We start from the raw sequence: 23,382 nt of genomic DNA on the forward strand, positions 1-23,382 counted from the left end.
AAGATGGAGAAAAACCTTCTATGTGTTAATAGTCGCACGTGTTACGGTTGTCAATAAGGAAGGATCGCAAGAACCTTGAAGTGCATATATGAAGGTAACGAACAACAGTAAGCTATTTTCATTAAAGTAATGAATCATAAAAACTGTTAGTTGCATAAAAGATTTAGGATACTCATTGATTTTAATCTTTTAACGGCTTTGAATCAAAATTTTAAAAGCTAAAATTCAGTAACAAAACATATTATGAGCAAAACTGACTGTTAAATTCTTATAAACGCAAGCATCTCGTCCTTTTCAAAGATCCAAATTGGAAAGTGAAATACAGCTTAAGGTACAGAAAGGTTTTGCATGTTTCGAGATAAAGTTATCACTCCATTTCAAGCACAAAAACATTTTGAACCAAACTACCAGAAATATATCCCTTAAATAGCAGGATTTAGAATTAGACAAAAGAAAAATAAATAAGTGATAAAAATTAAAGCAACGATCTTAAAACTCTCCTTTATGCAAAATATAAAGGAAGATCTAAACAATTATGAGTTAAGACCTTCAAATATTTTCTAGAAAAAAGAATTATAGTTAAAATACTTAATTAAAGGTAACTGTTACTTTTTAGCGAATTTTAAAATATTCAGGGATATAAAATTCATAAATGAAATTTTTAGAAAAATGAAGGGATAAACAAGGGCAATAATTTTTATGAAATTAAAGTTAAAATATGTCTGGAAGGACAAAGATTCATTAAATAATATTAATGTCAATCTAAGTCTGGATTTTTGCCAGATTTTAAAATTCAAACTATGATGTTATCTTTCTTTAATATTTAAGCATTTACCACTTATACTGACTTAATATAAATAGTTTTCTGATATATTCTCTTCTTCAAATGAATGTGTTGCCATTTAACTTCAAAATTTACACTAAAATTCACTTGGAAAATATTTATTTTATTTTCAATGACAAGATGAAATACAACACACAAACTGCAATAAATAAAACAAAGGACATAAATAAATAATACCGACACTGATTGTAAATAAATATTCACAAAACATTTAGACGTAACAAATACGGGTAAACCCCGTAGTCTTCAATTCATTCATTTCTCCGTATAAGCACTGACATAATACGTGGCCTTTCTAAACAAAAGTAAACGATTCTGTAGGCCTGCTACACACAAAAAAAAAAGAAAAGAAATATGGGGCAGGTGCTGACGGTTAACATATTTAAGATACTGTAATATTACTTTCACCTTATAATTTCCTATACAGTTTAGCACATGAATTAGACTCACATTATGGTATATTCTGTATAATAAATATTTAGAAAATTTTCCTTCCTTTTCTTTTCCCATTTTACGCTTTTGATGCAATATTTCAAAATGTGCTCCATTTTTTTCGAATGACGGGGGGTAGGATATAAGCTAAATTAAACATGAATCATTTGGTCTTCTTTACTACCTTTTTTATATAGGAATTACCAGAGAAGACTGTAAATGATTGGTTAAAATACAATTAGCCATTGCAAACTGTTGTATGTAACTTAACAATGTATGTCGCTTTAAAATAATATAAAATTTTTGTGCATTTACCCTTCATTATTTGAACTTCGATATTAATTTTTGATATTAAAAATATTCGAGTTACAAGCAAACGAATCAATTTTATCCAAGCCAGATGGAAAAATATTTTATCTTAAAATTAGATTCCTAAAACATATTAATTCATTAAAATAACGTATTCAGTTAAGCTTTATAGACATGTGTTTCTTTAATTTATTTGCTTGTAATCCTATTTAAAATTATAATTTCTATTTCTCTCATTTTAAAGGAGCAACTGTAGTAATATTCTTACATCAGATAAATTTCTTTCAGAAAGTATTGCATGGGTTAACTGAGACTTCATCTCTTTAACAATTTACAAGTACGTTTCTTCCTCTATAAAATCTTAATTTTCTTGAACTATTACTAAATTTATGCGGCCAGTTATGGAAAAGAGGTCGCTTCATGTTTTAAAAGAACAGTTTTTGGTACAAAACTAACAATGCTCATAGAATTCCGATAATTTGGATGAAACAATGCTTGAAATAGTCAGGTGCTTTGTACATATTATAAAACAAACAACTCAAATGAAGAGCTGTCAGTTACAAAACGAAGAATCGTGCGATCTAGCAGTGCGCATTCGACAAAGAGTCTCTTGTTTGCATTCACCTGTGCAGTCTTCTCTTGGAAAGTCACTCAGATGATATAAATGACTAGAAAAAAAGGAGTATGTATAAATTTTCATGACTTTACAAGCATAATATTACAGTTAAATCAGCAATAAACTTTAAATAACAAATCAAAAAGAGATATCAAACTTTAAATAACGCATATAAACTTTAAGTAATTTAAATAACAAAAGTTTTGGTTTGGTTTGATTTATTTAATTATGGCAAAGTACGCAAGGGCTATGGGTATGCCTTTGTGGAGGACTTCCTAAGGAAAACTTGCTCGTATACATGTTACACAAGGAGAAAACCTCCAAAACGCCCGTGCAGCCGGCTCGCTCTCCTAAATCGGCTAAAAAACATTGGCTAAATGGCTAAATTGGAAAGCATTTAGAGACTTTGAATTCTTTAGAATGTAGTCCTTTTTCTTTCCTTTTATTTTGTTATCTGTAACACTAAACAAAGCCATGGACTAGGGAGTTAACAATGACATAGAAAAGTTACTGGTGGACTTAAAAATGAGATAAAAAGAAAGAATTACAACGAACCGCAGAAGCAGTAACAGAAGGAGATTGTGCAAGTAACGTTTTAGAAAGAGAGGACGAAAAAAAATTCTCCTTATTCTCTGATCTCTGATTTGCGCAAAAGGTAGTAGGATGTAAAGTTTTCACGTTTTAAGATGTTACCCTGGTAAAACAGGAGCAAGTTATATATTCTACTTTTGCCGCCTTCTTCGTACACTCTTCTTTGCACAAATGCCGTAAAATTTTAATTAATTTTCAAGGTATTTTATCTGTTTGATATTGTAGTTAACTTTTTTATATTTAATGATTTCCATCAGTCTGGAATTATGAACTTGTGTCAAAGCAAATGTTATAAAAACAATCATCTGTATCTGTGGTCCAGGAACCAATTAATTCATTTGCTATTAATTCCAACAGAAAAAGGATTCAGTTTTATGAATATTTCAGTCGACAAATGACCTTCAGGAAAGAATTAAGTTCTGAAACCGAAGTCGTACATTCAATATATTATTAAAATTTAATGCTGAGACTCATAAACTATAAACATTTAATGATGCTAATGTTGAAACTCAGTAGCTGAATACATATCATACTCTATTAAAATTTAATAATGACGTTTAAGATCTAATTTTTTCATTTATGCTGAAATTTCTTTGGCATAATTTTTTAAATAATGCTGAAAAATTTTAAAGTTTTCTTATTTCATATTCTAATATATTCATATTCTAAATAGCTTATGAATTAAATGTTCATATTTTTTCATGTATTTCATTGGGCCCACCAGCGGCCGAGCGGTAAAATCGCTGAACCCTGGTAGTTCGGTCCGAGGTTCGAATCCCGCGAACGGGCTGGCTGCATGGGCGTTTTCGTAGTTTTCCCCATGTGTAACGTGTATACGAGCCAGTTTCCCTTAGAAAGTCTTCCACGAAGGCATCCCTCCTCTTAGGCAGATAGCCCTCGAGGCTTTGCCATAATCACACACACACACATGTATTTCAAGAAATGTTAAAGTTCAACTTTTTCACCAATTTACTGAAGAAAGGAAAAATAATACTCCGAAAGACATGTTTTAAAACAGGGTTTTTAAATCTCAGCATAATGAACCTTAATTTCAGAACAAACTAATTTCATAAAAATCGTAATTATCTGCGCACTCCTTAACTTTCGTATTCTGATGCCTAGAATAATGTCCATGACCAAGTATTATATGCGATATCTTTCCTGCTTCTAATACTCGGAAGAAAATTTACAATCCTGTTCTTCTTCAACTACCAAAGAATAAATCTTCTGTCTTTTAGAATTCCATTTCTTTAAGCAGATTGGTTAGAAGAATGAAACAAGACAGTATTATGGTTACCGTATGGTTGAATTACCTGACAAATTTCTGAAATAACTTATCATCTTCTTGGAAACGTTCCAGGAGCTTGTTCCACTGATCCGGTTGCAGCGATGTTAGGCCATATTCTTTGCGGGCTGAGTATGACTTCCGCCATTTTGGTTTATCCAGCATATTGGCTTCTGTCAGATTCAAATAGTATGTCTCGTGATCCAAAACAGCCTGGAACAAAAAGGTCGGAACGTTAAAGAAAATCTAATCGAATTAAATTTCTTGGCATGAACTGGTTCATACACATTTTATTTTAAAATCTGACCGCTTATACCAATAATCCATGCACTATTTTCTTACCGCAGAATAATTCATTCTGTAGATTAGTATGAAATAGATTAAACATTTTGTTATGATATGTGTATCGCATGTCTTATACGCATGACTGTATAATCCATTACTGCGTTTTGCTCTGCGTATTGCATCCGCATTTCTGTATTGAACTAGTGTATTATTTTTATCTTATATGATACATAATTATATGCAGGCATTTTTAGTATGCGTATGCCTGGTATAGCATCACTTACGAAGGTAATATGGTCGCACAACAGCCTGTAAATATTACATATGTTATGTAGTTTATATCCTATTCTTCTAAATGTAATTACTCCTTAAATGTAATTACATTGTACCATGCTTTATTTGCCTCTCTAGTTACATATGTTAATGCTGTTCACTAGATAATGGTGGGCGTTGGGCTGTTTGATTAACCTCTATGGTAAATGTACAGTGCCTACGTCCTGCGTCACTTATCACCTTATCATTTAACGATATGTGTAGTTAGTCAGTTAGCAGACTTTCCTTTAATCAAATCAACAGTAAATTTATCAGAAGAATTATGTTTTTATTTTTATTTTATTTTATTTATTTATTTATTTATTTATTTTTATTTTTATTTTATTTTTTTTTTTTTTTTTTTTTTTTTTTTTTAATCTGGCTCAGCCTGTAAAACTTTTGGATAAATAATTTTTCTGATGTAAAGTTTTAATACCCATTCCAATAGGAATATTTAAAAAATCATGAAAATAATTTTTCTGATGTAAACTTTTAGTATCAATTCCAACAAGAATAATTAAAAAATCATAAAACTAATTAAAGTAGTTACTGTTGATATAACAGCATAGTTACTATTGATATAATAATAAACAGCAAACTCTCATTGCAGTTACCTTTCAAAAGGATAAGGCGAATTAAAATTGAAGGGGATTGCCATTCAAACCACCAAAAATTACAAAGAAACAGGATAGGTGCTAGGAGTTTTGTCGGACAGTGCAATCTCTGTGCGTCCTAAATTATGCTTCCTAGTGCTTCTCCAAATTCTAAAGATTTTGCCACCCCCGAATTCGGTCTCCTAAATTCTCTATATTCTGCTATTGGGTGCTACTCTAAAATCTAAAAATTGTTTCGACCCTAAATACCGCCCCCCAGCGGTCGCACCGGCTTTGGCGTCGCCCTGCAAAAAGCAGCACAGTGTTCGACCAAATGACAACCATAATTAATTTGTCGAAATAGCTGCTGTAAACTAAGTAAAAACGTTTTTAAAGACAAAATCAGAGGCTTAAAAATGTTTCTTCAGAATTTTAAATGTGGCCGAAATTTTGCTTTTTTGGCTATTTTAAACGCGGCGAAGTAATACAATAGAGTAGAGATTAGCTCTTCTTTTAAAGCTTCTAAGATTTGTTTTTAAATGAAGCAATGTTTTAAGAGTTTATTATTTTGTTTATCATTCGTAGATATAGTTCAGAGAAATAAACGTACTTCCAAAACAAAGAGTTCTTTTCTGATGAAATAATTTAGAATTAATAACTAAAGCAATAAATGTAAAATATGCTATGATCAGAATTTATATTTAAAAAAGGTTAAATACGCAACTTAAATGTTAACTGATTTAATTTCTAATCCATGAAATAAAAATTTCAAAATGCATTAAAATTTAAATATCAAATACTCATCAGTACAAAGTACTAATCAATGCATATGTTACATAGTGCTCAAATATAAACTATATAATAGCGACATCATGGGGAACAGCCCTAAAGATAGCATCGAAATCGGTATTTTCAGAGTAAATTAGAAATCTGATAATATCTGACAAATAACTGCCTTCGCCTCATAAAATGTTAAATTCTAAAGCTTAACTATCTCCAAGCAGACAGTTTGAATAATAGTTTAAACCATAACTACAAAATGCTGATAAATAATTCTGAATAATAACAATTTACACGGGATTTCATTAGAATTCCTAAAAAGGAAAGGAAAATTATTAAGACCCATAACATTAATCAAATGTTTGGAAAGCAGTTTAAAATGGTGTAATTGTACGATCAATGCAGAAATTAAATTGTCTGAGTTTGAAACCTATACTCGAAGTGGAGATCAATTAAAGCAGAAGTGCCATAACGTCCAATCTTAAGGTTATGACATAGCATATACACTTAACGACTTTCTCAAGGACACTAAAATTCTTCGTTAATTGCACAACTGTTCTGGCACGCGCCGGAACGCTAGAGAATATTTGTTGCCAACTGCGCATGATTGTCTTGATTTGCTAAAAGTATGACTTATTGATTGGAGAATCTCAATTACCGTCAACAAATCAAATTCAGTCCTAGTTCGCAAAGGTCACTCACTCAATCTCCTATCCCTTCCACGTTATTTAAAGAAGGAATGCGCTAGTAACAAGATGTCGCGACCTTAGGCATCATTCTTAGTAATAGCGTTAATTTTTAGGAGAAATAAATTTGGTATCTCCGTAGCTAAATGAAAACGTCTCAAAAATAAAATCTAACAATAATCCTTCCAGGCTTATTTGACTTCGCCATCACGGGCAGGGTTACCAGATGCAAAAGTGAAAAAGGAGGGTGTTTATTTTGAAAGAGAGACATTTCAAAGTTAAATGAAAGTTTTCAAAGTTAAATTAAAGTTAATTAATTTTTTATCGTCAGAAAGAAATAACATCAACATTAAAATAATTTTTAGAATATAATGTTAATGTCAATTAGATATTTAAATATATTTTCCGGGTCAAAAGTTTAAAAATTAATTTCTCCCTCCTTCCAGCATGCATTCGTGGTGTAACGCTTAGAACACTCGGCGCGTATTCGAGATATCCAGGTTCTAGTTCCGGAAAGAGAAGCTCATTTTTCACAACATCAAAATAAACCTAATGATTCTACAGTGGCTCCCGAACTAAAAGGGGGTGGATGATGATTCTTCACCAGGATTTGGGGATTGGGTCTCCTAATCCTCAGTAGCCCTTTAGGGTATTTTCCCCCTTCTTCCAATTTGCCATCGTGGTGCAACGGTTAGCACACTCGGCGCATATTCGAGAGATCTAGGTTCGAGTCTCGGCGAGAGCATTGCTCATTTTATCATCAGTATCAAAATAAGCTAATGATTCTACACGTTCTATTTCTTAAGTAACTGTAAAGAATCCGAGCATGTCATACTCTTAAAATTGTATATTATGAGTATTATCACCTTTCCTAACTCCGTATTAAGTCTATTCCTTCCTTGGTCCACTAAATCCAATTTTTCATTGAAAAAGGTTTTCTCAACCTTTGCGTTATAAGTAGAAATGCAAAAATAAAATTCACAAATTTTTAGTAATTCCGAAAAACATTCAATATTAGGAAAAAGTTTAAAAACTATTATCCGATGTTTATGCAGATTATAATTTTCATGAATTTAATCCTTTTGTTTACAGATTTGAGGAAATGACATCAGGCTGTTGCAAAACTAGTCGTATCGATGATAATACCTCTTTCTTGAAGAATTCATTGCAATGAAAAACACCTTCAAATTTGTACTTACTGTATTCAAGTACCATGCATTCAAAACACTTAAAACTCATATAGTTCTTAGTGTACACTTTGCCATACAGTCAAGAGATGTTTTATAAACACATTGAAATCGTCATAGATATTCTGCTCTTCTTCCTTCGAAATATTACTTTTATACCGCACCGAACATATTAAAAAAGGAGAACATTTTAAGTTTGATGAAGGATATTATATTTTAATCGAAAAAGGAGACTTTTTTTCGGATACTATATATCCTCCCTTTGAATACTATACTTATAAGGGACATGTTGCAAAAACATATATCTATAAAATCCAAATTCTGCAATAAGATAGAACGACAAAGGCTTCTTACAGGAATAGTCATTGCTCCTTGGTTTTAAGGAATAACGCATTAGATATCGAATTTAAATTTCGAAACCATCAAAACTTTACTCTTAAAACAGCTCACATTTTTATTACAATATTAAACATCATGAAATCATTAGGATTTTACACTAAACCTAATCCTTTTCATGAAACCTAAATCTTTAACATATCTTCCACACAGCCTAGTAAATAGCTATTATCTAGAGAGTTTCCATACTAAGTCTTGGATTTATCTTTCAAATAATAATCGTATTACTTAACAAAGCGAGCAATCTAAAACTAATAAATACACTCATTTCTTAGTAATTTAAATCTTTAATAATTTTAAGTAATATATAAAACTGACATAATTTTAAATTTACTTAATTTATAATACTACCTAGCCGACCATTTTTTATGAGACTTTGTAGCGTTATTGTAAATAATATTGTTACGAATTATCTATAATGTAACGTGAAAAGTCTTAAGAAATGAAACTCCGCAGGAAAAATAAGGTTACAGGAGCAAGTTCACTTAGCATTGAGGTAAATGGCTACGTCCCTAAATTGCCGAAATATCGCCAAGTTGGTAATGGTTTGGGCTACTTATTTTTTTCGCCAAACTTGGCGACCATATGTGACATTTTGGTCCGTCCGTGCACAACTGTAATTGAATAACGTAATTGATCCCTGTATGTAACTGTAGCTGTAAGAGGACTTTTGTGGAAAGTTCCAGAACTGTATTTTTTTAAATAAATTTTATCAAGTTATCTTCGTTCTGTGTGCATTCAATCTATTGCGAACCCGTACATACGTAAGAATATAAAAGGTAATGGAGCTAGGTACTAATTGTAAAACCTTTTATAAAAATGCCTACATTTTAAATGTGTTTATGCTTCTTTGATTATAACTATTTTTTATAGAATAACTATTTGTTCATCATATGCACAAAACAAACATTCGGCAATTTGTTTATTTTAGCACTAAAAGCATTTAGTTAAAACTATTCTTCTGTTACAATGAGCCCAGGACTTAGAGGTAAATTGTACCAAACTTGGAGGAAGTAGTAATAATACAAATTGCAATATTTACAAAACGTTTTGGTAATTATTATAGGTATGTAGTGACTTGGTATGATGACAATGAATGATATCAAGTGGTTTAGAGCAAAACAAATATAAAATTATTTAATCAATCAACATAACAGTCTTCACTAGAACTTGCAATTAACGCAAACAAATGATAGATTATTTTCCTTCACATATTTAACGTGTGATCACATTTTGAAAACTAGGCTTTGCACCAATTCGTTTTCATAATAAAGTTATGCACAGCAATTTATCTATTTCAGAATCTGTATTTGGGTTCAAAATTCTCTTTTTCGCTATATATTTTTTCTTTAACTGTTCCCTATCCTTCGTCTTTATTTTCTTTTCTTCAGTTCTTATTAATTATCTCTTAATATTCGTTTTCAGATGCTTCTGTTTCGGATATGTCAATTAGAACAGTAGATTCCATATTGCGTAGGCTAGTGTTAGACTGAGGTGAAGTCTAAGAGAAGGTCAGTATTTGAAGTTGAAACATCAAATTTTCTATATTGGAAAATAAAGCTAGATAGAATAAAATAAATTTGTATTTTAACATCTAAAGAAGAAAGTCTTAAATCAAGATCTGAAGGCAAGTTTTAATATATTACAACTTGCCCCGAGATTTTGTTACAATCTGCCCCATCCTATGATTTCGGACATTTTTGCTGATTTATAAAAAATATATTGCGATTACTAATTCAGAAGTCAAACAACAAAAATCAGCGTTATATTTTCAAAATTTTTTCACAGGACTAGTTTCGATGGTTTCAACGAACCACCATCCTCAGCTGCAAAACCGCAAATGAACGAGATAAGATATAATGTTTAGGTAGGATAAGAAAGCCTGGACAAGAATAAGCAACTGGGGCCATCTGTTGATGAAACCAGAACTAAAACATAATTTCTTTAAAGGCCGAAGGCAAAGATGGATTAGAATTAGGATCGTTAACTAGAACAGAAAGATTTTTTTTAATGTGAAATGCCTCTAGAAAATCCAGTTCTCCAATGAAAGATGTTTTTTGAATAATTTTGGCAGCAGAAAAAGTGTGATTTTCGGACCAGCAATGTTGAGCAACAGAAGACTTCTGTGTTTCCTTTTTTCTAACATATGCCTCATGTCCCTTGACGCGAAATTTTAAGGTTCTCTTAGTTTGGCCAATGTATTTGTTCGGCGTGTTATTCTATCTTAATTATATTGCGATTAGTTAAAAAAATTAAAGCAGCATTTCAAACTTAATTCGTACACAAAAATAAAAAATTAAAACCTATTTTAAAAAAGATCACTTAACGTACCATAAATCAAAATGTACGAAATCAACTAGCTAAGACGAAGCACGTGCACATAACCTGCCTCTACCCGCTTTGCGATGCACTGACCGTGATAGGCCTCCGTCATAAGAATAATATTTATTAAAAATTCTGAAATTTTAAAAACCACTACATAACTGTTACTACTTACCTCTGTTACAATTAGCCCATAACTCCCTTAAATCTAATTCCATATTTTATATATTTTTATGTAAAAGCGTTTGCATTTTATTTTACTTTGAAATCAGAAATATCCGTTCATTCACCTTTCGAAATTTTCATTTAATTCCGGCTTCGTAGAAAATCGAAAGAATTCTATCAAAACAAACGTCGAGAATGAAATTGTTCTATGATATTTCTTCCAATCCAATGAAAAAAAATTGGCAAAGAATACAGAGAATCCGAAAGGCATTCCAGCTCGGCTTATTTCAACTCTTAACTTCGCCACGGTAATTACAAAAATGTCTCGTATCTCTTAATCGAATCATTTAAGGGCATGTCTCACAAAATTCTAGAAATAAAACCGAGTTCCTTTTCTTTACAACATCGAAGAAACTTGCCCTTACTACAAATGGCCGTTTTAAGTGTCTTTTTGACTATCATTATCATAAGAAAATACAGTTGTATGAATTAATTTTTCAGTGAAAAGTGGGGACAAATTAGTTAGACATTTATTGCTCTAATATTTACTGAAAGATGAAAATGAAATTACAGTAGAACTCCAATTATCTGAATCATTTGGGACCGAACCCCATTCGGATAATCAAAAATTCGGATAATTGGATATTGCCGAAGAAAGGGTCTACATACACTGTAATTAATTGCTGTATATACTTTATGTTGAAAATGGGAGGAAAACGATTTGAAGAAAAAGAGGTTTTAATTAATTAAAATGAAAAGGCAACACTTTTACGTACATGCTGTATAGGGTACTGCACAGTACGTACAAGTGGTGAAAGTTATTGTTAAGAAGATGGGAGAAATGCCTTATATACTTCCCCTTTCAAAGAGTGACTCGGTATTAGGGGCTCCAATCGCCAAATCCTGGTGGTAGAGAATTATTACTCACCACCTTTTTCAGTTCGGGAGCCACTGTAGACAAATTAGGTTATTTCGAAGCATTAGCGATGAAAAATGATCAATGCCCTCGCCGGGACTCAAACTAGGGACCTCTCGAATATGCATCGAGTGTGCTGACCACTACACCACGAAGGCATGCTAAAAAGGCGAGAGAAATACCTTATAATGCTACTTCAAATTGCATCTTCAGAGAAATCATGCCTATACCGAAAGTGTTTAAGGGCATTCTTTAAAATACTTTAAAATTTCGGCTTCATCTCTATACACATGCTTCAGTACGACATGACTTTCTTTTGCAGATATAAAGAGAACTTTAAAATGCGACCTTTGCTCCATTGTAAATCCACTGCTACTCATGTGCAATCTGGGGCAGGGGGAGTTAATAGCAGAAATCCGTAATGTTTATTCCTATCTAGTGACCAGACATGTTGAAACACATTTTAAAAGTATCTTCCTGGCGCTCCATAGTTTGCATACCGTTCCGTATCACATGATGTCATTCTCAATTTTATTGTCGTACTTTATGTATGGTTCCCATGGATTTAAAAGTCTAATTAGCAATATCTCGCTTAATCTTTAATCATGCCTTCATTTGCAAAGCTCTTCGAATCTATATTTCTGACATTCATGTGCAAAGGATTTCGTATCTTTTCGCTTCAGTGACTACTGTTTAGCGATTTTACGGTTTTTTCCGAGAATGTTCTCGAAGGCAGGTCAAGAGCTATACATACCCTGCCTGTACACGAGGAGTAGGAGTATCTTGAGAGTGTCTGATGAATGTTGAGATCTGTAGTAGTGCTTTAAGTTCCGTGATTACCTCGAGAGCGATCGACTGAGTCGGAACCTGTATTTAAGTGCTTTGTCGTGAAGCTTGTCTTCATCGCAGTTTGGCGTTTCGTAAAAATATGAAAGCATATCGAACGTTTTATTAATCGAAAGTTTTACTCTGTAGTGGGCATATAAAAGTCAAATTCCTTGTATCCTAAAATCCTCAGTGTTGAAACTGTGCATACAAATGCTTAAGAAACTTTATGATTGGAAATACATATCTATGGTACATTAAATAACATCACTTATTCTTTAAAATAATATGAAATTTTACAAAAAATAATAATGTTCAAAATGTCACAAAGCAGCTTAAATTATTCCTAAAACAAGGAAATGAAACCTATAGACATGCCTTTTTCGAATCCATTCGATCTGATCTTCTTTGTTGCACAGTTCATGATTAATTAGATTAGCTTTAAGTACGTACCTGAGTGCTCTCCGGGTAATTTCCATCGACCGTATAAATTCTGTAAGAAGGATTAACGCCGTCGTAGCTGGTGACCGATGGACCGATGTACGCCACTGAAGTGGGTCTGTGTCCATCATAGAAAATCTCCAATTCATCTAAGTGACTATGACCGAAAAATTGACCTCTGACTGTGTTCTCAAACCTGGAAAAGAATTCGCATGAACTCAGTGAATAAAATTGTTACAAATTATAATTCACAAATAATTTTCATCTCTATAAAGTCTTATTTTAAAAACTACGAGATGAAATTCATGAGGTTTATATATATATATACTGATTTTTCATAGATTTTTGAAGTTCTTATTTATTGACTTTTCCTGCGTCTTAAGCCTAATCCTCTAACATCGGTTGGCCCAAGATAAACAGAACCAAAGCAAGTGAACTCTTCCTTGTCTCGTTCAGTTTATCTTCGGCTACCCGATACTGTGTATTCTATGTAAGTTTAATAATTAAATTTTTAAACATATGTTTATAAATATTTCATTTTCAATATTTCATTTAAAACTTAAAATAGTTTATCTTTCATTCGATTGCCCAATTTTTACATCCTTGTACAAATTAAAGGAAGTATTGTAATCGCGAAAAATTTCGAACATCACATTTCAACTGAAATACCCATTTTGAATTTTCCTTAACCCATTTTGACTATTTACTTGCATGACGTTTGTACGCACTGACGATCTAAAAAACACTTTATTCCATATCTCTCATAATTCAAAAATGATTAACCGTAAATGAAATTTTGTATATGGGAAGCTATAACATCTAGTTATGCACCTGCCTTTTTTACTGCAATTGGCAGTAACAAAGATGTATACATATACCCCTTACACGGATTAAAAGCCCTTATCCGGCTTAAAATTCCTTATCCGGTCTTCATTTTCACAATCGGTGGGCGTAGTTATATATTTCCGATTACAGAATTGCGCAATTTCAATTTTAAAAAAAAATCATTTTGGGACAAATAACGAAATTTAACTTTTAATGCTGTCTCGCGATTCCTATGCTTATATTTGGAAAATTTTTATACTCGTTATGAAAAAACAAAATTATAAGAAGTTTGATTCCTGTACAACAAAAATTAACCGATGGATAATTTAATTTCAAAATTTGCAATTTTTAATGTCATTTTCAGCTTATCTTGAGGGATCGGTTAACTAAATTAGAATAAATCGAGGAAATAAATTTAAATGAAATGCAGGAAAAAATGCGTATAACTTAATAGGCCGTAGAAGAAAAGCATATGGTGTCGACGATGAAACCATGCGGTGAAACCATATGGTTTTTGTTTGTTGCTTGATTGCTGAACTATCGATATATTCCGAGATATCATCATCGTTATCAGAAAATGAATATTTGGGACGATTTTAATGTTTAATCTGCTTATATCTGCTGATTATTGAATCATGTATTTCAGATTTTTTTTTTAATATGTTGTAGTTTCCGATAAGAACTATCCAACTTATCAGTACTATCCAACTTATGTACTAGAGGCTTTTTCTAATATATAGTACAACAAAACCGATAAAATATGCTTATTTAGTAAATTTATTGTATATTAGAAATTAAAAAAATGGAACTTTTCTCTTTTGACTTTATTTTTGGGTTATTTTTGATTATTCACTTGCTGGATCTGGATCTTTACGTTACCTTCTGGTCTAACTAGAGACCAGATTGTAAGAGAGTTTTGTAATTGTAAGATTGTTGTAAGAGAGTTTTTACACAGTATGTTAAGATTCGAACTCGCAACTCTTGCTTGGTTTTGAAAATCAAAGACACATGATAACATGCGTCGCGCACGTGGCGAGAAAACCAATAATAAATGAAAGTCCATTCCATAGTTGATAGATAATTATCATTGAACAAAAAAATTCTTCCTAGACAAGACGTGGAGGATGAGCTTGAAGTCACTTAAATAATCTATATACAAGCTATTTACATTAAATACAATAGTAACTTATTTAGTTTCACTTATTGTGCAGTTCGCACGATTTAAAATATTCACCTGCTGCGGCCATTATTTCGCATGATAAGTTTTATTACCATTTAAAACTGGTGTATATAAAACATGGATGTTACCAATTATAATTCTCTCATTTTTAATAAATTTTTAAAGCGACTGCAATTAAGGTTAGAGACATTGATGTCTTTGTAGAATGCTCGAAGAACGCTTTAATTTGTCTGTACAAGAAGCCGTGACGGCAGACGATTCAGGATCATGATTCACATTGAAAAGCAACAATGAACGTCATTCTGCTGATGGAGTTATCTTTTGGTAAGCATCTAATTAATAACTTAAAACAGCAACCTTCAACAGCAACTCGTTATTTTCTAGGAAATACAGATTCTGCCACTGGGTAGACTGTCATGGCAACAATGTCTGCTTTTTATTTTCTGAGTTAACAGGTCTATTCTCCTACGAATTTTTTAAACCCTGAAGTTACGTACAAGCGTTTAGAAATTCTCAGTAGAGCGTTTCTGCCTTCAGACCACGTCGTCGTTTTAAGCCTATCTTATTACATACGCCCATAGTATTAAGTGCCTGTTAATATTTGAGAATGAGTTTCAATCACTGGACAGCTCGGTTATTTATCTCTATACAGATTATGCTAAAGTTTAGCTAGTTAGAATTAGTTTGGTTTTTCGTTTTCTATCCTAAATTAAAAACCAAGTGGAGGCTTTCCTGTAAGCCGGAGAAGGGACCATCTGTGAATATTTCATTGAATGAATAAAAGGATATATTAACCCTTTTTTGGACTTATATTTTACAGTTGTAAGAAGACCAGCGAATAGTCTCTAGACACTCCTCTTAAAGTTCTAGGAACTAAGATCACATAAATTAAATAGAACTTCATATAGTTAAAAATACAACCAAAATATTATTCTGAAAAGCTTTTCTATATGATAAGCTTTTATATAGAATCTATACTTGCTTAAAGCTAAAAACTGTGCAATTTCCTAACGTAAGCTTTCATTCGCTAATATAAATTGTATGATTTTGTTAAAACAACAACTATGAATAAAATAACTATAATATAAAATCAAAAATACTCTTAATGTAGTACTGTAAAACAAAAATTCTGTCACATTTATATTACTTAATTTAATGTCAGCTATGTTTAGTTTCAATCATCTTACGATTTTTTAAATATTAGTTTCTGCAATGATTCTTTTTTAAATTAAATTTTAATTTCTCTTTTGAATATTTTTATGTCCTTAATTTACCAAAAAAAGCCTTAATCCTTAATAAGTTATTTCAAAACATCAGAAAACCTTTTATGTAAAAAGATGAACATTATAACTTTCAGAAGTATATTTTTGTAATCCTGTGATTCAAAACCTATTTTAGTCCTATTTGAAAAACCCACCAACGGCCAAGCGGTAAAGTCGCTGAATACTCATAGTTCGGTCCACTACTCCCAATCCCAGCGAACGGGCTGGATGTATGGACCTTATCGTGGATTTCTCTATGTGCAACAAGTATTTATGAGCCAATTTTCCCTAGTCCTCCACGTAGACATAATTCCTTTTAGGCAGATGGTACTTCTAGTGCTTTACTATAATCAAATAAACTAACCCTGTTTTAAAAGTAACAAGTTGATATATATCCAAACACAACAGCGAGTAATATTTTATTCTAAAAATTAAAAAGAAATAAGTAGATGTGAGATTTTTTTCTCCTTTTTATATACACATGTGATGTCATAATTTTTAACTTTACTTAAATACCTTTAACTAAATTAACAAATTTTAACCATAAACAAGTATATTCTGTGATACATTTCTATACATTTTAACTTTTTTAAATCTGTATGTTAGTTTTAAACATGCCATTAATAATAAAGACATATGAGAATGTTTGTCAGAATTTAAATTTCATAACTCTGAAGAAGAAAGGCATAAAAACGAAATTTTCTGAGATAACTGGAAATCATTTTTCTAGCAGGCCTTTACATATTTTTACGTATTTAACACTTTTCATACTTAAAATAATGTTTTCTAAGATTTTTGTAAATATTTTATGTTTTGTGTCACCTTCACTAATGCATCATAAATAAAACAATGTTAAAAATAAATAATCGCAAATGATTCATCAGTTTTTAAAACATCGGGCTTCGTAAAGTATTACAAATAAAAAGAAATGTGTGCTATATGAAATGAAGCAAAATTCTTCACAATTTTTAGTCACAAATATAAATGTTTGAAGTGTGATCCCGTTATCACACGACACACGTCCAGATATGTTTTGATACAACGAGTGGCCGAGCGGTTAAAGAAGCTAAATACTAGTTATTCGTGTCGGATTTTAGCTTAGGTGAAACTGGCTAACTGCTTATTTCCATGTATAGCGTGAATATGAGTCGTTTCCCTTAGGAATTCTTTCACGAAAGCATCGCTCCTCTTAGGGAAATAAATCTTGTACTCGTTGCCACATTTAAATATTCTAAGCTAATTTGCACATCCTAAAATTCCCCTGATCATCCAAGCAGGTGTAATGCGAACCTCGAGCTGATTCAGTACTCTTGGCAGAAGATATGCATAAGCGTCATCTTTAATGTACTTTCAAAGTAAAAAGATCGCTAGGTCAGGAGACCTAGGTGACCATCGCACACCTTTCTCTAGTGTCGACTATTTATGTAACGACATACTTTACAACGTTGGCGAACACCACTTTGCTTTAAAACGGAATTATGACTATTTACCATTCCGCACAGATGAAACGTCGCTTTATCTGTGAATATTAGATGAACGGCAAAATCTTATAATGCTATTTGCATGCAGCTACAAAATTCATATCGCCTGATGTAAGCATCCGGCTCCATTTTCTTAACACACTTGAGTAGCAGTTGATCTGAATCGCATACAGCTTATATACTACTCACTGAAAATCTATTACTTGCCAGACCACAACACAGTTGAACTGTGTGACAGATCTATCAGGCATTTGTTTAGTGCTTAAATATATATCGTGATTATAAGAAAATGTTAAATAATCCCGGAATATGGCTGAAATAATAATACTCAATAGCATAATAGAATAAAAGACAATTATTACAATACTGCTACTGTAATAAAAATAACATACAATTAAAAAAAAAGGTTTTTATGCAATAAGCTTCTTTGAAAAATAGTTATGATAATTAATTCACTAAAAGGGGAAACATAATTTATCACATACTTTAATGGGATAATAGATGAAATAATTCTATTTGCATAATACATCTACAGTTTTATATCGAGATTAATAGTGTGGGACGTCTTAGATACATTTAAAAAGATAATAGCTTATATATTTGAAAACGTAATTACATTAATAGAAAATTTAAAGAATAATGGCTTAGACATTTGCCAGTGCAATTAAATTAGCATATTTCGTTAATTACAGAGGTTTCATTATGTATTACTTACTTTGAAGTAACATATAATACAAAGTGAAATAGTAGTACAGTAAGATATATATATACATATGCCACGTAATATGATAATGTAACGAGGTAAAATTCATTATATACTATAACCATGAAATATATAGAATTTGCAATACTACTATTACAATAATTCTCAGTACAAAATACCCTACGCCATATAAAAGTAATTCTGTTCATGCAAATGGAAAGATTTAAATAATTCTATGAATAACTACAGAAGAAATAAGTATTAAAAGAACATTGCATTGAACGGCATGTTGTCAAAGACAATGGTTAACTGAATGCTGTCAAAGACAATTGCTAAGATATTGCTAGTCTAATAAAATCACACTATCACATCACGTAAAACGACGTATTAAGATAAAAATATGCCACACTTTTACTTGAAGTAATGCTTAAAGTGCTGAATGAATTACGTATATTTGTTTTTTTTAAATAATAAATAAATAAAAGTACGGTACCACATAATAAAAACAAAGCAGAATATACTGTTACAAAATGTAACAGTATATTTATATCGGTAAGATGGCTTCCCCGCAAAGCAGTTTTTAGGGTTGCAATAAAAGGCAAGGAACGGCAAAGTTTCCACATTTGGCGAGAAATCGCCCATTTGGCGACAAATTTGACGATATGCCACGGACGGATGGAGAACCTTCTGGAACGAATTCTTACCGGTTTAGCACAGAATGTTCTCTACCAACCAAAAGCTATATAAACCATAAACCCTGCTGGTACGCGGAGAGCCTATCGTGTAACTATCTCCACCTGTTTCTTTAAAAACAGTTGGCCATCCGATCCCTTTGTCTTTAGATAGGAAGTTAGCGTTTTTGACCCTCTGCCTTCGAGAGGTGACGCTAGGTCACCATTTGATTTGATGCGCTCGCTAACTGTAGAGGTGAATTTCGATCACCGCTTGATTTTATGTAGTAACTCGAAAGTTGACATTCGATTACCACTCCGTTTTAGGTAACAATTCGAACAGTAACGAAGTTTATTTGGGTTTGATTTGGCAACATCGCTTCATGAGTATATTCAACAATAAACAATATATGCGTACAAAACAAATGACAATCTTTAATGCTAAATACGTTTATTAGATTTATTGTTATATATGTGTTTTCGACGTTAGTTCAAGTCGACAGTCATGGCAACAGGAATATTATTTTCAAGCTTACGGATCCCAATAAGCATGGAATACGATAAAGCAATCAGTTCGAGTTTTCGTTGATGAAGAACGAAATTGCGTTTACGCATAGACTACTTGACAACAGGAGTAAAGCGGTTGTGTAAATAGCGATGAAGTAAGGGAGGACGAAAAATTAGGGTAATAGTGAATGTGAAAATGACAGTGTTTCGGCAGAAGAGACAGAAATTTCAGAATACTTTTTTTATTTATTTCCAATGCAGGGCACTCAATACTAAGGCCGGAAGCAGGTGCCACTATTATGGAGGCACCTAACAGGGGAGCCACCGTTGCCTCCTATGAAGGAGCAAACAATTTACATCCATGCCTTCTCCAGGCCTTCGGTATGGCAGACAGTGTCACTAACCACTTTCCTGTCTTAAATTTGATTACGTTTTGCAGAGAACCTTCGTACAGTATCACATTTGCTAATGTTGTAGTCAACAAGCAAAAAATGAAAATGTGAATTATTAAAAGAAAAACAGAATTGAGAAATTTATGTCATACTGACCTATTTATAATTCGATTATAGTTGGCGCTCCACACAGGTAGACAGTCACTGTGACCGGGTGGTATATGGCCAATGATATGAACCTGTGGGAAAGAGTTAAAGTCAAATATTCGTTAGTTAAGTCTTCATACAAATGTAATCATTAATAAAAAAATTAGCGCCCCCCCCAAAAAAAAATTCATAAAACAAGAGTTTATACCACAAACTTTTCCAAAAATACATTTTATCTTTAAGCAGAGCGGAAATCAGGAAAAGAATATCAAATTTTAAAATATATATATATGTGTGTAAGGTGGAAATACGTGAATCAGAACTTTAGCTTTAATTTGCAACAACTCTTTAATTCTGTACCTTGATTTGGTTCTTTCAACAAAGAGTAACTGCTTATAACGACTTTGTCTAAACTGCATTCTTCTCAAAGTTAACGATTCTCACATACTGCTTGAGACAAAAATAATTTCAAATTTGGGAACCAAAGCGTAAAACTAGTCAATCATAACTAGCAATAACAAAAGTATAAGCGACGAACGTGATTTGTAGCAGAGAGAAGCGATGTGCCCAAGATGAGATCCTGGCACAGAAAGATTTGGATTCGGCACAGCTTTTTATTTTTATTAGTTGATGTTTAAGGTTTGTTTCGTTGATTTGGTTAGTTTTAAGATTAGTTACCTCCACCTACATGCAACTTAAAATCCGATATGAATGCGTGTATTATTGAAAGACATTGTTGTAAGCAGGGAAATGGTAATTTCAGCCAAGTTCTTAAGAAGAATTTTTAAACTATAAGTTATTTACAAAGCTGCTTTAAAGTTTGCTGACGTTTAATGAATATTTAACTTACCATGTGTATGGACATTCTTGCTGTACTCAGTCTTACAATTCTTTCATAATGTAATGAAACATTTTTATCAAAATGCTTATGCACTTAAGAAGGACACCAGCTGCCAATTATAAACTCCTTTATTAAGCTGAGAATATTACATTAAATGCAATATTCTTGAATACTATGAACATATATGTTTCGGCATGACAGTCGGAAAATGACAGTGTTTCGGCAGAAGAGACAGAAATTTCAGAATACTTTTTTTATTTATTTCCAATGCAGGGCACTCAATACTAAGTGCAGGTGCCACTATTATGGAGGCACCTAACAGGGGAGCCACCGTTGCCTCCTATGAAGGAGCAAACAATTTACATCCATGCAATATTCTTGAATACTATGAACATATATGCACAGTGTGCACAAAACTTCTTATTCTCGTAATCGTTGGTCATAGTTTATGTTTAGAATGATGCAAATATTCATGTTTGGGCATTTCTAAACACATGAGAAAACAATTCGGTAAACGTATAAAATCTAAGTTTACCGCACTGTACTATCACTTCTTATTTTCTACTTCCGGTCAGAATTAAATGCTTTAACTTTTTCATGCAAATTGTCTTACTAACGCCCAAGTACTTAAGTTGTGACTTTTTGCCAAGCGGAAGAGAGAAGGAGTTTTAGGAAGCAAGCCGCTTGCCACTGCAGTTTTAAGAGTTTTCACTCGGTTGCTGGTTGCCGTTTAAGGCCAGAGGTTTAGCCCTCTTGATATTTGTAAACGTATTGTAGTTTCAGCAGCTCGGCGTACTACATACTTACCTTTTTTAAATAAAGTCCGGTCTTAGTGCTAGGCATTTGTATACTAATTCAATGTTAGCTTTTAGTTAGAGTTTTAGTTAGTAGTTTTTTATTCTTACGTTCAGACCACAAGTGGTTGGTCTCTGTATTCCGAAGTTCGGAAGTGCCTGTAAAGTATTGAAAATAAAGAGTTTCGTACACCCTTCCTTCTTGTGTCGTCTGTTATACGCAAATCTTGAACATAGCTTGAGTAAACTTCCTGTTCTTATTCAGGGCATTCCATGTTTCCAAAGCAAATCAAGAGAAACACAAGTCCTGACATCATTATAAAAAATAAAATACAAAATGGCTTCGCTGCGATCAAAACTGACTTAAACTTTGAAGCCTAGGATTATATTCAGGTAGGAACACAAATTTAAAAGAAAAATGTTTTTATGTGTACGTAACTGAAAATGAAACATCATTTCAGGAAAAGATTTCTGATGTTAATAAACGACGAGTCTTTCTATGGAGACTGTGGTGAAAAATATTGTTACGAATTTTGTACATATGTGAGTAATTTTAGTGAAATTATATGTGAAATTGTAGTATTTTTTGTGTAATATACCATGAAATGCTTGAAAGAGTACTGAATGCTATGCCGGGAAAATAAGAATACAGGGGCAAGTCTATTTAACAATGAGTAAGTGGCTATAAAATTGGCGAGATAATGCCAAGGTGGCGATGGAGACTAATGTTTGTCGCCAAATTCGGTGCGAATTCGCCAAAATTTGGTAAATTTGTGACCATGCGGTGGTATTTTGTTCCTGCCGAGTTTAATTGTAATGAGTATTGTAACCTAATAACTCTAATTGATCTGTATGTAACTGTAACTGTACCCGACCTTCATATACCTTCCAGTAATTTCGAGAAGTGGAAGGTACTAGAGATTTCTCGGCGGCCGGGGAAAATATATGTAAGACCGGGGAGAATATCAGTTTCTTAGTAGTTGTTAGTACAAAGCTGAATACGGAGTATTGAAATATCCGTGAGATCTTCGCCTTTTAGATGCGATTTGCATTACATTGTGTTTAGAGCTCTTAGTAGTTTCAAGTGTAATTACTGACTGTACTTTGTGATACTGTGAAGAGCTGTATTAGTATTTTTATGAAAAGTTTCAGAGCTGTTGAAGTGTTTCTTTTGGTAAAATAAATTTTATCAAATTATAATCAATTCTGTGTGCATTCAAGCTATTACGAACCCTTACGCTAGCAACAGTATTGATCAATACCATTTTTTCTAAAAAAGAATCTTATTCACAGTATCTTTAAATTAACTTCGGTACTGCACTGGCAAGCTTCGGTATTGGCGCACAAAAAATTCATAACCTTATTTGCCTTTTTAAAAATTAAAAATATTTCTAATTTAAGAAATTTTTATGAATATTTTATAAGAAAAATAAAGTAATAAAACTTCGTAAGGATATTAATAACGTATGTTTAGCATTTGAAAAGTTGTAAGCTAACTTGAGTGCAAATTGTTGTTTGCCAAAGCAGTCATAACAAAATTATAAATTAAAGAATATCACACACACACACAAAAAAAAAAAAAAAAAAAAAAAAA

The 23,382-nt window shown here is 32.3% G+C and overlaps 1 protein-coding gene across 1 annotated transcript in view; it reads right to left on the reverse strand.

Moving 5' to 3' along the window:
- Positions 1–926: 926 nt before the first annotated feature.
- LOC118202407 (sphingomyelin phosphodiesterase-like) overlaps positions 927–23,382 on the reverse strand; it is a 92,386-nt gene continuing 69,930 nt past the window's right edge. The window contains exons 10-13 of the mRNA XM_035374584.2: positions 20,163–20,245; positions 12,998–13,181; positions 4,106–4,290; positions 927–2,253 (exon numbers count right to left, since the gene is read on the reverse strand). Of these exons, the coding sequence (XP_035230475.1) occupies positions 2,139–2,253; positions 4,106–4,290; positions 12,998–13,181; positions 20,163–20,245 (567 nt within the window). The 3' untranslated portion in view covers positions 927–2,138. The remainder of the gene's footprint in view (positions 2,254–4,105; positions 4,291–12,997; positions 13,182–20,162; positions 20,246–23,382) is intronic.

Source organism: Stegodyphus dumicola, chromosome 3 (assembly GCF_044657685.1).
Source record: "Stegodyphus dumicola isolate Sdum_Otavi_A_Nest chromosome 3, ASM4465768v1".
NCBI classification, from domain to species: Eukaryota; Metazoa; Arthropoda; class Arachnida; order Araneae; family Eresidae; genus Stegodyphus; species Stegodyphus dumicola.